The sequence below is a fragment of the Rhincodon typus genome, chromosome 23 (genome assembly GCF_021869965.1).
Source record: "Rhincodon typus isolate 14 chromosome 23, sRhiTyp1.1, whole genome shotgun sequence".
Classification (NCBI taxonomy): Eukaryota; Metazoa; Chordata; class Chondrichthyes; order Orectolobiformes; family Rhincodontidae; genus Rhincodon; species Rhincodon typus.
Window position 1 is genome coordinate 18,258,505 of NC_063354.1, and position 20,355 is coordinate 18,278,859.

At 39.3% G+C, this 20,355-nt stretch overlaps 1 protein-coding gene across 1 annotated transcript in view; it reads right to left on the reverse strand.

The window, feature by feature from the left end:
• Positions 1-604: 604 nt before the first annotated feature.
• The window catches only part of bahcc1b (BAH domain and coiled-coil containing 1b), a 133,790-nt gene continuing 114,039 nt past the window's right edge, over positions 605-20,355 (reverse strand). Inside the window, exons 21-24 of the mRNA XM_048610840.1 lie at positions 11,889-13,006; positions 8,904-9,140; positions 7,813-8,447; positions 605-1,949 (exon numbers count right to left, since the gene is read on the reverse strand). Coding sequence (XP_048466797.1) covers positions 8,241-8,447; positions 8,904-9,140; positions 11,889-13,006 — 1,562 coding nt within the window. The 3' untranslated portion in view covers positions 605-1,949; positions 7,813-8,240. The remainder of the gene's footprint in view (positions 1,950-7,812; positions 8,448-8,903; positions 9,141-11,888; positions 13,007-20,355) is intronic.

The window sequence follows — 20,355 nt, forward strand, 5'->3', positions numbered from 1 at the left end:
GTGGATACTGACCTTTTGGTCAACAGAATGAATAATGACCAATGTCCAGGAATTGCAAGAGCAAGCATGCAACAAAGTTTGACAAAAAGTTGTGGATGTTGGGGGAGTGGAGGAATGGGGGAAATGAACATTTTCAAAACTGAAACCTAGCATCTGTTTTCAATCAGATCTATCTATAGTCTCTCCCTCCACAAACTGGTGTTTCGTTTCTCAAATAGAGCAAGCAAATCATACAGGGAAGGTTTTCTCCATCCTGGTATAGACCATGTATGTACAAGCAACACTTGGTTACATAGTTTAAAAAGTTAAGCACACTATTCCAGAACTAAATACTCTTGTCTACTTTAACAAGGAACATGTTAAGTGGATAATTCTGAGAAAAAAACTGGTGTTTGGTATGAATGTCCGGTATCTATTGCTGCACTGTAGGCAGTCTCAAACTTGCGTACTGAATTTTATGGTGCCTAAGTCATCAAGGAAAAAGTTTCCGCAACAGCACGATGGTGTATCCTCCAAATTGTGGGCAGACAATATATACTGCAGTACCTTGAAACAAACACACATTTGCCAAACCTTTTTTTAAAATATTTATTCAGAAGCCAAGTTATCTATAAAAATCTTAATACTAAAATGCTTTTACATAGAGATCGTGTCCATAAAACTTTTTTTTTAGTGTTTACACAAAAACTGAGACCATAGTCATACTTTACACATTTACAATAGGGTTTTTACTACATTTAAACACTTTTTTTTAGAATAACAGTTCCTTCCATTTCAACAAAAACTGAAAACAAAATAAAAACAAAAATCAACAAGCTTAAAAAAAAAGCTCTCCTGGGTTTTCAGTTTCAAAATATTTTAATATCTAGTAAATAACTCTGTAATATTGTAGTTTTTATTGTATAATTTTTTTTAAAACTTCTCCTAACCACTTGTAGGATTAAAACACTATTCAGCAAGTCTCAGACGGGCCTGCGTCTTACTTGCCCATTTATTTCTCATGATGCATCACAATTCCAGTCCCCAGAAGCTCTCACTTTACAAGCAAAAAAAGTGAAACCTCAGCCATCAGTGAGGAAGTATTGCACTTGTGTCACTGGACTGAACAAATAGGTAATACAACGCCTAGCAGATTGGTCCAATGGTGACATCACATAAAGTACCAGATGGAGTACAGCTGAACCTCCTATTGTGTGTGTGTGCGTGTGTGTGTGTGTGTGTGTATGGTGGGGGTGGTGATGCAGGGGATGGGAGGTTATGTTCCCATTCTTTTCCACTCTGCACTTCTTTAACCTTAAATACAAGGCCGTCTCAAATCAAACCAATCCCTTTCACATAGAGCTGGGTCCCCTAGGTTAGGTCCCAGTTAGAACTGCTTCAGTTTCCCATTTGAAGTACAGAATGGAACAGGAAATTCTGTGACACAGAGGTAAAAGATTCTTGCACACAAGTGACAGTCAACATAGCCCAGCTCACATGACCGTGGAAATTAAAATCCACCTTGTTCATACGCATATATATAGATATATATTACATTGTTTCAAGAGTTGTGACTTTAAGGGTTATGCAATGAACGCTTTGAAACTGATCTTGCATGTCTCTCCTCCAGTCACCTGCACCCACCACCCCTACCACCGCTACAGAAATGCACGAACGTCTGACTTGCAAGTCAGAAATTCCTAACAAAATTACCTCGTTCCCCCAGAGCTGACCTTTGACCTTTCCAGACGACAGGTCAATAATAATTTTGTTCAGGAAAAGTATACAGCTTTTTTTGAAAGAAAAACCTTCCTGTTATTCGTTCTTGTATAAAAATGTTCTTCATTCAGTATATGTAAAACAGCCCGAAGCATCATGGGAATCTGGTTCTCTTTATCTTTCAGCTGTTGCTATGGAGTCTCAGATCTCCATGTTTCGCTAAAACCACCTAGTTGATTGATGAGGTTGACCTATTGAAAATACAGGATATACGATTGTGATGTCACACTGCACCAGTCTATATGCAGGAAGGTCACTAAGTGAACGTTCAAAAGCCAAAGATTAGTCTCACAAAAAAAAAGCATCCTGCAATTTATCTTAAATACATTTCTGATAATATAAACAGGCAAACTCAAATAATTCTTCTGGAGGGCAGCCATGTTACACAAAACAAAGGAAGATCATGCCTAAGCCAGGTTGAGTTTCTATAGCATGATACTATTAGAAAGGTTGAGGCATACATATGGCTCTGCATGATGCTCATATCAAAATGTTAAGAACAAAAAATCCCCAAGAACTGAGATGCAACAGTAATATATGCTGTATATATATAAAAAACCCCTCTTTTTACAACATATTAGTGTTTCAAAACAAAATACTACACTGATTCTATGCCAAGCAATAACAAACAACATGAATTCAAACTATTAAACACCTTTTGTAAACTGTGGTTGTGATTTTTTTTTCTTGAGACAGTGTCCCTTTTGTGGTAACTATGCAGGGTTACCAACAAGCTCGAATTTAGTGCCAGTCTACAACAAGAGTCAAGTCAAACTGTTCCTTTTAAACATTCTAATGCCATACCTCACCATGAGACCACATGTGGGAAATGACAAGGTGGAGGGGGTGGGAAAGAAAACATCACAATATTAAACAGTGTATATGCTAAGCATTTCCAATCATTGTTCCACCTCTACATCTCAAACAGGACATAATTTCTTCTTTTATTAAAATACTGTGGGATTTTTTTTGTGGTCAGCATGAACTGTCCAAACAAAGGCTATAGCTAGCACCTTTCCAAAGTTAAACCAGTATTAACAAAAAATTATAGGACATGTCTTGAAAGCTATTATACTATATTGCAAAATATACACAAATGTCCTCATGGGAGATTTCTTGTTCCGAGAGACAGGCTGACAATATTGTCGCAGTCCAGACATTGGATTTGTGGCAACATGATATCACTACAGTGCTGATCTTTGCAGTCTAAGTTTCACACTATTATTTCCAGTTTTACAATGGATGTTGTTGACAGTGCAGTATCAAAATTGTTTTTTTTAGTAGTAGTCCATGCCTACTTGATCTCAACAGCATAGGATTACCTGCTTGCAGCTAATTAAAGATCAAATCGAGCACTCCCTTGTGGTTTAACAAGATAAATTGTAGGATTTTCCTAAATCCGACCACATGAACGCACTTTCTAACATTCAGCTAACTTAACAGCTTTAGCGTTTTTTACACTTCCTGAATGCAGTTTCAACAAGAATTAGTACAACAATTAATTCACACTAAATGCGGCAAATAGTTTTAACACTATAATATAAATTACATCAGGTGAAGGGGCTTTAAAGGGAACCCATTTCCTTACACTGATTGTCCTAGAGAGCCATTTCTTCTAATGATTGGTCATAATGCTGAAGTGCTAAATAGTATTCCGTTTTAATTTTAAAGACAAATGTATCGTTCTGCTCTGACCACGCCAGTGGGAGATTTGTCTATATGGTGTTTAATTCTAACTGCAAAGTGCTTTGGTTTTTAAAGCAGTGAAATATCTTTTTGGATCCCTTTGCTTTACTTCAACTCAAATGTACCTAATTTCCACTTTGGGGCACTTCAGTTATTTTTCCAATCCTATGTGGATTTATTGAAACCAGTTACGAGCCTATGTTAACAACAGCAACTGCTGGGGTAAAAACGAGATCAATGCCAGTGTGGGCACTGTGTATAAGACTACTACAGCCTCAATATCATTTTATATCTCCACCATTGTTCTTTCAGTCCAGGATCTGAGGCTGTATCAATGGCGAAGAGGTAATATATATTATCAAACTGATCGAAAGCACAGCTGACAGGCAGTCAGGTAAGCTAGTATGCATGTGTTCTGAATTGCTGGGCCTTGGAGTGGTCGCACATAGGTTCTCCACCCTTCCTCATTTGAGGAGTGCCAATCCCATCAGGGGAAGTGCCAACAAGCAGCAAGGCATTCTGTCTGGAATCAGACTGTTCAACTTGCCACTTTTGGAGGTGAGTCAGTTGACATCATTCACATGCGTTCCTCAGTCAGTGTTTTAATAAGAACGTGGAAAGAGAGGGAGTTGAGGATGGTATTGGGATCAACGGAGACAGGAGAAGACAGGGTTATTAGGGGTTGTAGACATAACGAATAACCTATTTCTATTGTACATTAACAACTTGTGAAAAGCTTTCACACTTTGACAATAACGGGCGCAAGTGAGTTACAAACACTGCTCCCAGTCTTGAACTCATCTTCACTGTTAAAAAGAACCTACTGGTTTTTAAAAGTTCTGTTTATTGGAATGAGGTGATGATTGAATTAATTCTGGAATGGTAGGTACAGCTGGCACCCATTACATAATAATTCACTGAATGAATGATTTTTCTATTTCACATGAGTGAATAATCAACTGCAGGGCCAGTGAGAATAATGCTAACTCCACTCCAATCATAAGCTTCAGATTTTCAAAAGTCCTTTTTTCCGTTCCAAGTGATAATATCATGAGAACTTTGTGAAGTTTCTTGGACCGCTGCTTATTTACCTACTTAAGAGAGCTCCTTAGCTTATAATTGGTAAAGCATTTCCATTCAGAGGCAGTTTTTCAGTCAGCACTATTTTCATACTGAGTGTAACAGTCGCCAATTACATCACAACAAGCAGAAGAAGCCACAAATCACAGTCATCTTGATTACCAGGGTATTACTTGCTATTGAGGGTTTGTGACATTATTTTTCCTCAAAGACGTGGGAACATTTTGAAGTCATCACAGTATAGGGTCCAAAAAAAATGTTACTTAAACAGTCTGAGGAGGTCTAATAAAATTGGGTCTGGAATGGACTGAAAAACAAAAAATGCTGCAAGTTGCTCAGAGCCTGAAAGAAAAAAAATGTTAATTTGTGAAGGGGTAGTGACTTCATCAGATCCTAATGATCAAATACACTGTGCCCCCTGAAATATTTGTGTTCTTTTTCTTTCAGGTTCCAATTAGCCTGCTGCGTTTTCTGATGTAAGGTGTGTGATTGATTTATATTTTAATATCATTTATTTTAGAGTTTGAGTCAGTGGCTTGTGAGTTTTGGTCTGTTTATCTGAAACAGTTTAAAGATTAACTTGTAGCTACTTCTAAAACACATTTTTAGACAGTATTTTAAACAGTTTTAGAGAGAGACTTTCTGCAGAGTAATGCGCTTCTGTTACCTTGGGAGAGTTTATGAATGAACAAACAAAACAGTGCAGTGCACTAGGTTTTCTGATAGAAGACTCAGGAGCATTTTTTTGGGCTGAAAGGACACACACAAACCATGATGAAAAAAATGTGGGTTTCAGTTTGGCAGTTTTGTAGAAATCTTGGCTGGAACTAGATGTGTAATACAGTTGTTCCCAAAGAAAGGAAATAGTTTATAACTGTTAGGAAATAGGTTACCTCAGCTGTTACCAGGTTGTTTGATTTCTGATTAGTGTAAGGAATGTTATTTTCGTGGAATCATAGAATCCCTATGATTCTATGAAAACAAAACTCCTTACACTGAGGTAACCTGTTCTAATGTTCCAGACGAGAAATGTCTGGTTACAATACTGAAGAAGTTATTTGAAGCTGATAAAGTTTAAACTCAAAAATATTCCAGCACCAACAGTTCCTTTTTTTCTTTAGTGAAAGTCTATGCTCCGTTGTGTGAAAGATCCAGGAAGACTCAATCAGATGTTCAAGACAGGGAATTAAAGCCACAGTCAAATTAAGCCCTATGAATGTGAAAGATAAGGGTATTCTCTGTGGAGTGAGTTCTATAAAGGAATGCTTTTGGGATTAACAGAATTGTATTCTTATTGTATGTTTCAAAATATTTAAGCACGTGTTATTTCTTATTATTACTGTATTCTATTTTATCTTCATTTCTTTTGCATAATAAACTTCTTTTATTGTTGAACATGAATCTGCAGGATTGCGCGTTTGATTTTCATTAAAACAAAATAAACAATACATGATCTAGAAAGCCAGATTTTAGTTTATGATCTGTATTGTTGAATAATAACATCAGCGAGGAATATAACAATATTGCTGCACCAGCTGTTTCAAATTTTGGATATAGTTTTTCAATTTTTTTGTTGCCCTCTGGTACAGATTTCCAGTTCAGACTTTTCTGCTTTTGCGCTCCCTGATATGTATTATATATGATTATACGTCTGTTAAAGTGAATCGACAGAAAATCACACTTTGGTAGAACAGGAATAGATAAACCTCAATCACTGGTTTTGACACCACTGAGCTTGCAGTTATGGAATAATGCAGCAAGTAAAAATAACAAATGTGTAGCATAACAACAGCCAAGGTTACACACTCGGCCACACCTTCTGTCTCTTAGTTATTACACTTGGACTATAAATGGATGAATAGGGAACTTAGATATTTGATTAGCATTTGCAACTATTGCAATGGTTTACAAATCACCAAAGCCCTATTCCACATTAGTTCGCTTGTATGTGTCACAAAAATAAGAGTTTGTGATCAACTTTGACATGTTTTACAAATCTAATTACCTTCAGACATTAATTCAGGAAAAAATGATCTCCACCATGCGTAAGGAAGTCTACTGGTACCTTCTCAGCATCTGATGTAAAGGAGAACACAAACAGAAACAAGAAGCTACTCTGGAACAACCACAACCACAGCTCCATGGGTGATATATTAGGGAACACTTGGGTTTTAATGATTCTTCTGGCTGTCCTTCCATAATGCTTGCCTAAAATAGGAACTAAAGAAACCCGAAGACTTTGATACTGACTTTTCTGTTCAACATGGCTTACTTTCTGTAGTTTAACTTTTCAATAAGTCATGGGTGGAACTGCCTCCCAATTATAGTTTCAAAAATTGTTAATAAACTGGATAGATGAAATAGATGTCTACGAAAAATTGTAATACCTTATGAATCAGTACAGCAAAACAAATGCAGCCATAGCCTTCAGGGTTCTATTGTAATTCTCTGGTATGTTTTTAGTCTTATCTTCCACTTCCTCAATAATATTTCCACTGTTTACAGGTGACAGAAGTTAATACGTGCGCTGCAAGAAAGTTCTCTTCAAAGTGCTAACCACATTATTTCATGCGGGATTGCTCTTTGTATCAGTGTTAGAAGCTTTTTATACATAGCCCACATAAGCCACTAAAAGGGAGACTGTCTCTTGAACATCTGTGCAACAGAGAGGGAACAAACATGGCTGACCATTCCCTAAATGTGTGCAGAATTCTATACAATATTCAGCAATAGGGACTATAATTGTCTCCACCCATCACTTTAAAAAAAAGGGAACATTTAATTCAAAGTGAATCACTCAACTACTGTTAAGAGGTTAGAATTAGTCTGACAGAATGATGCCACAAACTGTCTTTATAAGAAAACAGTCTTCTTCAATGTCAAGTCTTTTTTTCCCTTTCTTTTTTTTCTTCAGAAGTTCCAGCTAACAAGCAGTCTCAGCTGAGCTGAGTAATGCACTGCATTAAAAAAAAATCCCGGGTTTTTACAAAACTCTCCAGGAAACAAAGTAACAACAAAAACATGTTCGACCTGATTCTGCTTTGCAAAGTCGAAAGCAGACAGAGGTACTGGGAGTGTATGGCTTGTATGATGCTCATATTTCTTCTTTCTCCAAATCTGCACACACGCGCGCACACATACACACTTGCGCACGCACACACATACGCCCACCCACACACTGAAATAAATTCCATGCTGTCTGACCCATGGTTGAAACCTGCTCTCATCAAGGTCCAGTTCTCATGTGTCCATTCCAGCTTCATTGATTCTTTGAGGCCCAGCGCTCACCTCTAAAACTTTGCTTCCCCCATTGTTTGAGGCTCCCGTGTGCAAATTCAGCCTGGTCGACCCATTGATGCCTTGAAGTCGTGCATTGAAATTCCAGCCTACTTGATGCCCTAAGGGTTCCACTTTGGTAAATCCAGTATTACTGATCCCCAGAAAGGCTTAGTTCTTATTCATCCAAAAACCATGCTGCTTAATTGTTATGTATCCAACATACCATTCTGCAAACCACTTAAGGGATCACTGCTAATGATTCCAGGACTACATGTGAGCCTCAAGGTATTGAAAACAAATTTCCAGATCCAGTCCATCTTGCATCATTTGAAAAGTTCATTAGGTTAGTTAGTTTTTTTAAAAAAATCAGAATGGTTTCTCAATCCCTGTTAGTGTGGTGCAAATCCAGGCTTTACATTAATTCATACATTTAGTTTTTAACAGAGACTGGGCACTCCATCTGCATTGAGGATTCTGCCTATTGTAGGGTCGTATGTTCCTGCCAGATAATAAAGGTCTTGGCTGTCTTGGTACTTCTTGGTTTTTATCATTTGTTCATAGTGCTCCAGACTGACCACCTGACACTTATGGGAGATAGTCTGTACATCGTTTTCATCTTCGTGGCAAGATTGGTATAATGCTTTCTGAAACAGCAAGAGGAACGCTCATTAAAACAAAAGTTTAGTGCTGAGGATTACATTTCAGTAAACTATTAAATGAATATTATTAAATAGTCAAATACAAGTCCCCACTAGGGCACAGCGTATCTACAATTAAAAAAAAATTAAAACCAGAATGTTATGGCTCAAAGATAACCACATATTGTAGCTTTAATATTCAGTTACAGCTCCTAAGTCAACAAAGTCGATGGAATAAAAGCAGAAATGTATCTCTCCACAGTTGATACTTAACTTGAAAATCATAACATTGCATTCAGGCATCAGCATATTGTCACTTGCATCCACATTACTGTTGTATAATACTGAGAAAGGAAATGCACTAAAATGATGGATTTGAGTCTTTAATATTGGATTTTATAAATAAAATCAATTGTCACAATGACACTCAAGGTGGTCTGTTCCTACAGTAATTGGTCTCACCTTGCCATCGTTGCATTTTTTGCCCAATTTTGTTTCCTCAGGATGATAAAACCATTTCACTTTAACCACCATGTTGCTTCCCCAGGATTCCCACATGCTTTCAATCCGGCCAATGTATGGAAGGTTGGGGCGTCCAACAGAGAGGAACACTGCACAATCGCCCACACAAATCGTCTCCTTCCCTCTCACAATGGCTTTATAGTAAAGTTTCTTTGCTTTTCCTTTCATTCCTCGTCTCTGTGGAAAACAACCAGGCTTGGTTAAGAAATTTAAAAAAAAAACTGGAAATGATGGAAATACTCAACAGGCCTGGCAGCATCTGTACAGTAAATTAGGACAATTGCCGCGCTAATCTTATTCAAGTGCTCTAGCACTGCAATGTCACCTTTCCTTTGTTCTTGATTTTCACTCCTTAGGATAATTTGCAATTTTGTCACTGAGAGAAGAGTGGATGATAGTAAACTGGCTTTCCACTCCACACTATGACTATGTTTTCTGTCCCAGTGACTTCAATTTGAAAGATAATAGGGAGAGTTGTAAATTGGGCTGCCATTTGTCACCTTTTTATTGCTTTGTAAAAAAGCTTCCAATTAACTAGTTTATTTCCAAAGTCACCATCACTCATGCCTTCATTCTGTCTAGGCTTGACTTTTTCAATTCACTCCTGGCTGATCTACCCTCCTTAAATTTGAGGCCATCTAAAACACTGTTGCTTGTATTTTAACCCACACTAAATCCCATTCCCCTATCACCCTCATGCTCACTGTTGTGTTTGCTGACCTATACAGGCTCTTGGCCGGGCAACGTCTTCATTTTAAAATTCTCATCCCATCTCTTGGTTTTTTGTAACTATATTAAGAGTAAGGGGATTACCAGCGAGAGAGCAGGACCTATTAGAGACGAAAAGGGCAACCTGTGCATGAAGCCAGACAATGTGGATGAGGTCTTAAATGAATATTTCTCATCTGTCTTCACAGGGCAGAAATACATTGTAGCCAGGGATTTCAGTTGGGACGGTGAGTTCTAAAACTTGTTAGGATTAATAAGTAGGAAGTATTAGATGTTTTAGAGGGTATAAAGGTGCATAAATCCCCAGGTCCAGATGAGATGTATCCCAGGTTGCTATGGGAGGCAAGGGAAGAGATTGCTAGGGCCCCGGCAGATATATTTAATAATTCACTGGCCACAGGTGGAGCACCAGATGACTGATGGCTAATGTGGTTTCTTTGGTCAAGAAAGACAGCAGGGATAGGCCAGTTAGTCTGACGTCAGTGATAGGGAAATTATTGGAGAATATTCTGCGAGACAGGATTAATCAACATTTGGAAAGGTACGGATTGATCAGGGATGGTCAGCATGGCTTTGTTAGAGGGAGATCCTGTCTTTAATTGAGTTTTTTGAAAAGGTGACTAAATATATTGACGAGGGTAGTGCAGTTGATGTGGTTTACATGGACATCAGTAAGGCCTTTGACAAGGTCCCACATGGAAGGCTGGTCTAAATGGTAAGAGTCCATGGGATCCAAGGCAACTTGGCAAACTGGATCTAAAATTGGCATGAAAATAGGAAGCAAAGTGTGATGGTGGAGGGATATTTTGTGATTGGAAGCCTGTGATCAGTGGAGAACCACAGGGATCGGTGCTAGGACCCTTGCTGTTTGTTATGTACATTAACAACTTAGATGTGAATGTAGAAAGGATAACTAGTAAGTTTGCAGATGATTTGAAAGCTGGTGGTGTTGTTGATAGTGAAGAAGATGATATTAGGCTGCACTCTGATATTGATCAGCTGGTAAATTGGACAGAGCAATGGCAGATGGAATTTAATTCCAGTAAGTGTGAGGTAATGCATTTTGGGAGGTGTAGTAAGGAAAGGATATACACAATGTATGGTAGGCCCCGAGGGATTACTGAGGGACAAAGGGATCTTGTTGTCCAAGTCCACAGATTCCCGAAGGTGTCAGCACAGGTAGACAGGGTGGTGAAAAAGGCATAGGGGATGCTTGCCTTCATTAGCCGGGGCATAGAATACAGGAACAAGGAAGCGTTGTTGGAACTTTATAAACATCGGTAAAGCTCCAGATGGAATAATGTGTGCAGTGTGGTTGCCACACTATCAGAAGGATATGGCTGCGCTGGAAAGGATAAAGAGGAGATTCACTAGGATGTTGCCTGTGATGGAAAGTTGTAGTTATGAGGAGAAACTGGATTGGCTGGGTTTGTTTTCCCTGGAGCAGAAGAGGTTGTGGGGGAAATCTGTTTGAAGTATACAAAAGGCATATACAATATGGTAGATCATGAGAATCTTTTCCCCATGGCAGATGTGTCGAAGACCAGAGGGCATAAGTTTAAAGTGAGGAGTAATGGTTTAGAAGATATTCGCGAAAGAAAAGAGTTCACGCAGAGGGTAATAGAATTCCAGAACGCACTGCCTGAGAGGGTGGAGACAAGTAATCTCGCAACATTTAAGGAGCATCGGGATGAGCACTTAAAATGCCAGAGCATAGGAGACTATGGGCCAAGTGCAGGTAAATGGGGTAAATAGTTTGTTTGTTGATATTGACATGGTGAGCAAAAGGGCCTGTTTCTATGCTGTATGACTCTATGACTCTTGGACAGACTTCTTAACTTCCACCTTCTTAATTATTTAAGGCAGATCACCAGCTTTTCCTTGAGGACAATTAGGGACAGGCAATAAACGTTGGCACAACCAGCAACATCCCGTGAACACACACAAACAAGAAAACTCTTTTTCTATATAGTTCAGTATACTTAATATGTTTGACTATAGGCCCATCTTAAAACAAGATTACTGATCAATTGTCTGGTCACGTGCCCTCCTGGATGGAGGGAACATGGAGATTAACTTTAAAAGGGAAAGTTTCAGGTCCATCTCCACACATTCACAGGGACAGGGGCCTCTTAACCTATCACTGCACTGGGAGTGGAGTGATTACTAGCAGCATTATAAGTCACTGATATCTACCTGAGTTGGCTTCCCGGACCATTTCCAGAGCTGTCGAGCTGGGAGAAAGGAGGAGATTTTCGGGCGATTTTCCACCGACGGTAATCTCTGTCTCTTTGATAACTCCTTGGCCTTTTGAAGTCGGAATTCCTCCTGTCTTTTTAACTTGATCTTATTCGCAGGCATTGCAGATTTGACAGAAAAGGAGGGTGGCGACATTTTTGGCTCTGTTTGTCGTGGATCTGAGGGGGTCAGCAATGCAGGCACAGGGTGTGTCATACAAGTTTGCAGCAAGACCGCAGAATCATCATCAGAGCTATATGATGAGTCGTCATTGTCTGATGAACACAAGCTGGAAGTGGAGGTAGAACCAGATGTTGAAGATGATGAAGATGCAGAAGATGATGAAGAGACAGACAGCCTAGTCATAAATCTCGATGTGACACTCTGTTGCAAGTTTCTATTTTCATCCTCATCATCAGAGTACGAACTATGGCTGTCAGTGTCACAATCCATGCCAAACTCTGACTGACCAGTGTACTCATTCATTGCTAAGCTCATAGGAAGGTTCTGAAGTTGAGTGTGCTTTCCTTTCAGAAGTTCGATCCTTCCATTTCGCTCCTTGCTTAGCTGGGAGTAGCCAGCGACAACTTTTCCTCCAAATTCCTTATCGCCCATGAGCAAGGCTTTTCCATTTTTTGTTTTTGGAGATGTCACACCTTCGTGATCTAGTTTAACCAAATATTCTGCTCCTGTTTTTCTCTTGCCACCTTTTGGAACTGATACATCCATTTTTTCTGCCCTTCTGTACTTTAGGGCCTTAGGATTTGGTGTGAGACTTGTACTGCTTCCAAAGGAAGCAAAAGTGTTAGCAATGCTGCTGAAAGAGTCGACCTCAAAGCCGCCACTGAAAATAGGAGGAGGAGGGCCTTGCACTGGAAGGAAACGCTCTTTACTTTTCGTTCTCTTTGTACTGCCGTTCAACTGAAACAGGTTTTCTAAAGCAGTGGTACTCTTACTGGAATTTCTTTTCTTTGTCTGGATGATCCCTGGCCAATTTATCAGCACATCTGTCTTTTTACTGAGCATGTGCCCTGCTTTCAGCAATGTTGAAACCTCAGTATTCAAAACTCCTTTACCTATTTGCAAAAGGAAACAGCAAACAATTATTCTTGCACAATTTCAATTGAGAATCAGATAGTATTATTGCAAGGCAATCAATCATCCCTCTGTACAAATGAGAATTATGGAAATCTCTAGATAGATACCTACTTTTTAAAATGTATTTTTGAATATTCATGTTCCTTATGCTAAAAAAACCCTGCAATTATTTATTGTTCTGCTATGCCCTGATAAATGGGCCTTGCATCTACAAGCCTCATTGCACTGAGTTGCTTTTATCACCTATATAAAATAGGTAAAGCAATATTGTGAAGCATTTAATATTATAAAATGCTAGTTTGAACACCTATTAGTAGTAACTAATTAGTGGTGACTAGTTCATCAGTTTATTGGTCAGAAACAGACAAATGTCCCTTTAACACTGTATATAGTTTAAGCTGAAGGTTTTCCAATGAGAAATTGCTCATGCAAAATAGGCCCTAATGGCTACTAGCAGCAAGTCATCAGTGAAGTCTAGGTACCCCTACTTCTACTGTTAAAGCCATAGAGAAGACAGTGATAGTTTACATATGTAATAACTGTACCTTATAGAACACAAAGCTACCCAAATACATCTCACTTCTTTGTTGCTGAAGGACTACAGTCTGAATCTCAGACCAAAATACACAGTTTTAGTCCTAAAATGTATGCAAAGCATAAACAAGTTATAGGAATACTCTGTTTTAAGGAATGGATATATTCCTGGAAACCATTCGTTAAATCTAAACAACTTATACAAAGCAAGACTTCCCATGTCAATACATAACAGGAGACGCATTCCTAACCCAAGGGTTTCGACCCCAAATGTAACATATACATGAAATAAACAAAATACTGCATAATTAAGTCTTCTACATTTGCAGTGATATGATAAAGAGCTGAAGAGAACACATCTTGATGCCTGATTGCTCTAAATTAGTACCACAAATTATATCTTCACAATATGGCCTAGTTTTGAGACATCAGTTTGTCCTTGACTCACTCATGCCCATTTGGTTCAAACCGTCAAAGGACTAGATTGTCCAAGCTAACTTTCCTCTTGGTATCAGACAAACAGTTGATAAGACAGGATCAATTCCAAGATTGGGGGTGGGGGTGTAGGGTTTGAAATGGGGAGAGTTAAACCCAAGCTGAAGGTTTCAGAGAATAGAAACCAGGCTTTTCCAGCTGGAAATGATAGAGACAACTATTAAAACGTACGCACCTGCTTCCCAACTACTTCAGAATGAGGTTGGTATTATTTCAAACAAACCAACTGGGAGTAAATATCTTAACTATCTAATAATAAAACTACTCTATTTGAGACATGTAAAATATGGTAGAGCTATATTTGTTATCAAAAGCAACAGAGAAGTGGTGATTCTGTGACATCGTGTGGCACATAGGCACATGTAAAAAGTACGAATAGGGCATTGCTGCGAACTGATATTCTTTTTATTGTATTCCACAAATACACGAGTGAGAATATCTCCAATCTGACAAATTGTTTAAATGGACAGTAAAACTGCATGCAACCAATTGTAGATGGGGTTGAGTAAGAAGCGAGAGACAAACGGCACAATTCTTCAGGTAATTAACTTGGTGGCTGGACAGTTAAAATTGCCAATGGCATTTACCCAAAGCATGGAGCTAACAGGGTTAGAATATCAACTGCTCTTCTGAGCAGACAACAAGGGCACTCAATTGAAGCTGGTGGGGTTCTTTTTTAGCCCATGCATGTCCATCTCCTCGTGAAGACATTGGGATCCTGGGACTTTAACTTGTTTTGGTGGGTATGGGTGTCAGGCAGGTAGGGGAGTTTGGTATATGGTGGCAGTAGTGAGAAGAGGCAGTAAGCTTTCTGCTGGGTTATTCTGGATTGGGTTAGAAGGGGCCCAAAAATATTTGAAGAATTTTAAAAATTATTTCCTTGCTGGGCCTGGATGAGTAGGATCACTTTTCCTGGATTCAATTTAGCACCTAATGATTCTTCTCCTGCTAAGCATCCCTGTCCTGTTGTTATGGCCCAGCACTGATCCCATTACTCATCTAGTGTTGGCTGATGCATTGGTTTATGGGTTCACTCAACCATGTTCTGCTTCCAGCACCTGTCCACTCAGACTGGTCAATGGCTGGAGTTAAAACATTCCAGGCTTCATTTCCAAAGTTATGGGTGAGTTTCTAATGGCACTCCTGCCAAGTACTGGTTCAGAGTTAAAATCTGGGCCCCACAGCCTATATCAGATCCTAAGGAGTCATTTGTATGAAGAAGTGTAGCATTGTGCGTCTTTCAATAACTGGCAGTACAGCCTGTGTCTGTTCGGGAAAGAAAGTGAAGAAACTGTTTTGTTTGTCTTGCAAATGAACCTGATTTGTTAGCTTTAATTCTTATTCTGTGCTCTGCTTGGCAAAGTGAGACAGAAAAAAAATTAATGGGGGCATATCCTGGAACAGGGTAGGACTTGCCTGCTTTGCATGAATCACAATGTGAGGGAAGTACTAAACAATTATCATGGGATCTTAACATTGTGTTACTATGCACATACTGAGCACAGCTGTGAGTTGTAACTGTCTGTTTTTTTGTGATGTCATTGTAAAAGAGTTGCTATTCTATTGTCTAACATCATTTATTGAAGGCCATTGCGAGTCCACATCAATTGATAGACAACAGTGGGAACTATTCTTCATTTATAACAGCAACTTTGACAATTGAATACCACATTTAAAAAGTATAAGATCCCTTTAACCATTCTATTAAATTTGCGTGCGTATTTGAAAACTGAAAGTGCATTTAATATTGCTCCATTCTGTCACACCTTTTTACAAGCACTACTGCTATTGCCCATTTGTTGCTCTCAGCTAGTTTGGCATGAAGAAGTGAGTGTAGGAGTGGCTATTCCCTTCTGTTGTACATTCAAGCCAACTTCCTCTTGCAACCTTGACTTAATTTACATTTATTGCAGTTGCTTGACTGATGAAATAGTCTTGCTGTACACACAGAGTCAAAGTGAAGCTTTGCAGAGCTGTCTGCATAAACTGAACACTATCTGCTATCCTGGCCAATGCAATGAAGTGAATCATGCACACTGCCAGAAGAAGATTTGTTACTTCCTTCCCCACAATGATTTTGTCAGGTTTGTTGTCCGATTTGATCCCAATCCAATGTAGAAACCCCAGCACATTTCCAGTTCTTTGTTTACGTACTAGTCCTGTTGTAATCTCAGTTGTGCTGGCGCTGTAATAACTTTACAAAATTCATCCAACAGCCAAACTCATGTGTTGCTCAATGCATATAAGTGGCATCTTTCTTCTTTAGAACATCTTTGAGCTTATTAATTCATCTATGTTTGATCTTCTGATAGTTATAATAACAAAATCACAGCAAGTATTACAGACTGTAAATTATCACATACCATTATATTATCACCTTAACTGGCAGGAGAACTTAAATGTTAACAGAGAGTGTGGTTGTGCTTCAAAATGAACCCAAGCTTTTTGAACAAACTTAGGTAACTACTAGAAGGCTTCAGTTACATTTCAGCTACTATCAAATTTTCTCTTTCAGAGGGTTGGGTGGTGCAGGTGTTTTACCTTCGGCAGCTGAATTCAAATTCCGGCTAGAACGATGAGATGAAAACCCCCTCTGACTGTTCTAAGAGTCTTACACAAAATGCTAGGGTAGTTTGAGTCTTGTTCTTAAAGGTGAATGGCCTGCTGCACACCCTGCTCGTAATTTCACAATCCCACACAGACATAGGGAAACAAAATCTTATTCTGCATCTGAGCAGGTTATGTTTGTCTTAGAATTGCTTCATTCTGATGGCTTGTGTCATAAATGAGGAAGTACTTTATGATAATATTTCTCACCCACATTAGTGCAGAAAATAGTATATATGCACATGTAAGAGTTGAACTTCTGTAAAATGCCCCTGTTATATTTTTGGCCTAACACCCTGTAATTTTCATATACATAATGTGAGTCGCTGTTAGTCTTTTATGGGTCAGAGCCTGAAAATTTCAGAAACAAAAGTATAGTCTTGAAGACATTAATGTTTTGATTTCATTATCAATGTATAAATAAATGAAAATGAGGGCTGGTAAATAAAAACCTAAAATGTTTCTATATTTACATTTTAGTTTATTTAGCCAAATTATTAAAGTGATCTGATTATGAGTGACATATAGTATGAATTATTTTGTGTTGGTTTTTTCTGTTTTCAAAGCAACCACCTCTAATCATGCCTAAATCAAGACCATAAAACACAGGAGCAGAAATTAGGCGATTTGGCTCATCGAATCTGCTCCGCTATTCAATCATGGCTGGTAAGTTTCTCAACCCCATTCTCCTGCTTTCTCCCATAACACTTCATATCAAGAACCTATCTATCTCGGTCTTAAATATACTCAATGACCTGGCCTCCACAACCCTCTGTGGGAATGAATTCCATATTTTAACCATTCTCTGGCTGAAGGAGTTTCTCCTCATCTCTGTTCTAAAAGGTCTTCTCTTTACACTAAGGATGTGCCCTTGGGTCCTAGTCTCTCCTGTTAATGGATACATCTTCCCATTGTGCACTTTGTCCAGTCCATTCAATATTCTGTAAGTTTCAATTAGATCCCCGTTATCCTTCTAAGCTCCATCGAGTATAGGCCCACAGTCCTCAAATGTTCCTCGAATGTTAAGCCATTCATTCCTGGGATTATTTGCGTGAACCTCCTCTGGATGCCCTCCAGGGCCAGTAAATCCTTCCTGAGGTATGGGGCCCAAAATTACTCATAATACTCTAAATGTGGTCTGACCAGAGCTTTACAAAGCCTCAGAAGGACATCCCTGCTTTTATATTCCAGTCCTCTTGAAATAAATACCAACATAATATTTGCCTTCCTAACTATAGACTCTACCTGCAAGTTTACCTTAAGAGAATCCTGGACTAAAACTCCCAAGTCCCGTTGCACTTCAGATTTCTGAACTTTCTCCCCATTTAGAAATAGTCCATGCCTCTATTCTTCCTACCGAAGTACATGACCTCACACTTTCCCACATTGTATTCCATCTGCCACTCCTTTGCCCACTCTCCTAACCTGTCTAAAACCTTCTGCAGCCTCCCTGCCTCCTCTATACAACCTGTCCCTCCACCTACCTTTGTATTGTCTGCAAACTTAGCCAGAATGCCCTTCAGTTCCTTTATCTAGATCATTAATGTATAAAGTGAAAAGTTGTGGTCCCAACACTGATGCTTGTGGAAGACCACTAGTCACCGGCTGCCATCCTGATTAAGACACTTTTATCCCCACTCTCTGCTTTCTGCTAGACAGCCATTCTTCTATCCATGCTAGTACCTTGCCTCTAACACCGTGGGCCCTTATCTTATTCAGCAGCCTCCTGTGTGGCACCTTGTCAAAGGCCTTCTTGAAGACCAGGTAGATAACATCCATTGGCTCTCCTTGGTCTACCCTGCTCGTTATCTCCTCAAAGAATTCTAACGGATTTGTCAGGCGTGAGCTCCACTTGATGAAACCATGCTGGCTTTGCCCTATTTTACAATGCACTTCCAAGTATTCAGAAATCTCATCCTTCACAATGGACCCCAAAATCTTACCAATAACCGAGGTCAGGCTAATCGGCCTGTAAGTTTCCATCTTTTGCCTTACTCGCTCCTTAAGTGGGGGGGGGGGATGCGGGTTACATCAGCAATTTTGGACTCGCTCTGATTCCCATGATTCTTGAAAGATCACCACTAACGCCCCCACTATCTCTTCAGCTATCTCCTTCAGAACTCTGGGGTGTAGTCCATCTGCTCCAGGTGACTTATCCACTTTTAGACCTTTCAGTTTTTCTCGCACCTTCTGCTTGGTTATGGCCACCCTACTCATCTCTGCCCCTGCTGACTCCCTTGAATTTTTGGGATATTACTTGTGTTTTCCACCATGAAGACTGACGCAAAATACTTATTCAGTTCTTCAGCTATTTCTTTGTTCCCCATTACTATTTCTCCAGTGTCATTCTTCAGTGGGCCAATGTCCACTTTTGCCTCTCTTTTGCCATTTATATATCTAAAGAAACTCTTGCAATCTTCTTTTATATTACTGGCTAACTTACCCTCATATTTAATCTTGTCCCCCACTGCCCTTCATCACATTATATACTTTCTCTTCTGCTTCTATGTTGTTCCTGACTTCCCTTGTCAGCCATGGTTGCCTCATCCGCCCTTTAATATGCTTCTTTTCCCTAGGGATGAATTTTTGCTGTGTCTCCCCAATTACTCCCAGAAACTCCAGCCATTGCTTTTCCATTGTCTTTCTGGCTAGGCTCCTCTCCCAGTCAATTCTGCCCAGCTCCTTCCTCATATCTTTGTAGTTGCCCTTATTCAGCTGTAATAACATTACAACTGATTCCACCTTCTCCCTCTCAAACTGCAGAGTAAATTCAATCATATTATGATCACTGCCTCCTAAGGGTTCGTTCACTTAAACTTCTTTATCAAGTCTGCCTCATTACACAACACTAAATCCAGAATTGCCTGTTCCCTAGTGTGCTCCACCACAAGCTGTTCCAAAAAGCCATCTCGTAGACATTCCACAAATTTCTTTTCTTGTGATCCACTACCAACCTGATTTTCCCAGTCCACGTGCATACCGAAATCCCCCATGATAACTGTAACCTTGCCTTTCTTACACACGTTTTCTATCTCCTGATGTATTTTGTGCCCCAAATCCTGACCACTGTTTGGAGGCCTGTACATAACTCCCATTATTTTTTTTTTACCTTTGTGGTTTCTCAAGTCTACCCACACAGATTCTACATCATCTGACACTACTTTGTTTCTAGCTATTGATTTAAGTTCATTTCTTACTAATAAGGCAACTCCACCTCCTCTGCCCATCTGCCTGTCTTTTTGGTAGGATGTATATCCTTGGATATTTAGCTCCCAGTCCTGATCCCCTTGTAGCCATGTCTCCACGATGCCTACCACGTCATTCCTGCCAATTTCAAACTGTGCCACAAGCTCATTTAGCTTATTTCGTATACTGCAGGCATTTGGATATAACACCTTCAGTCCTGTATTGACCATTAAAACATGTGAACACCTTCAAACTACTTAAACAGTTCTGAACGAGGGCCATATTAGACTCAAAACATTCATTCTGTTTCTGTCTCCAGATACTGCTAGACCTGCTGCATTTCTCTTAGCATTCTCTGTCTTTATTTCAGATCTCCATTATCTGCAGTGGTGTATTTTTATTATTTTCTTGAACACATTTCCTGTGCAAAACCCCATTACTTTTGCCTTAAGAGACTGGTCTCAAAAATTAAATTTATACATGGGTATATATAGTATTTGGACTT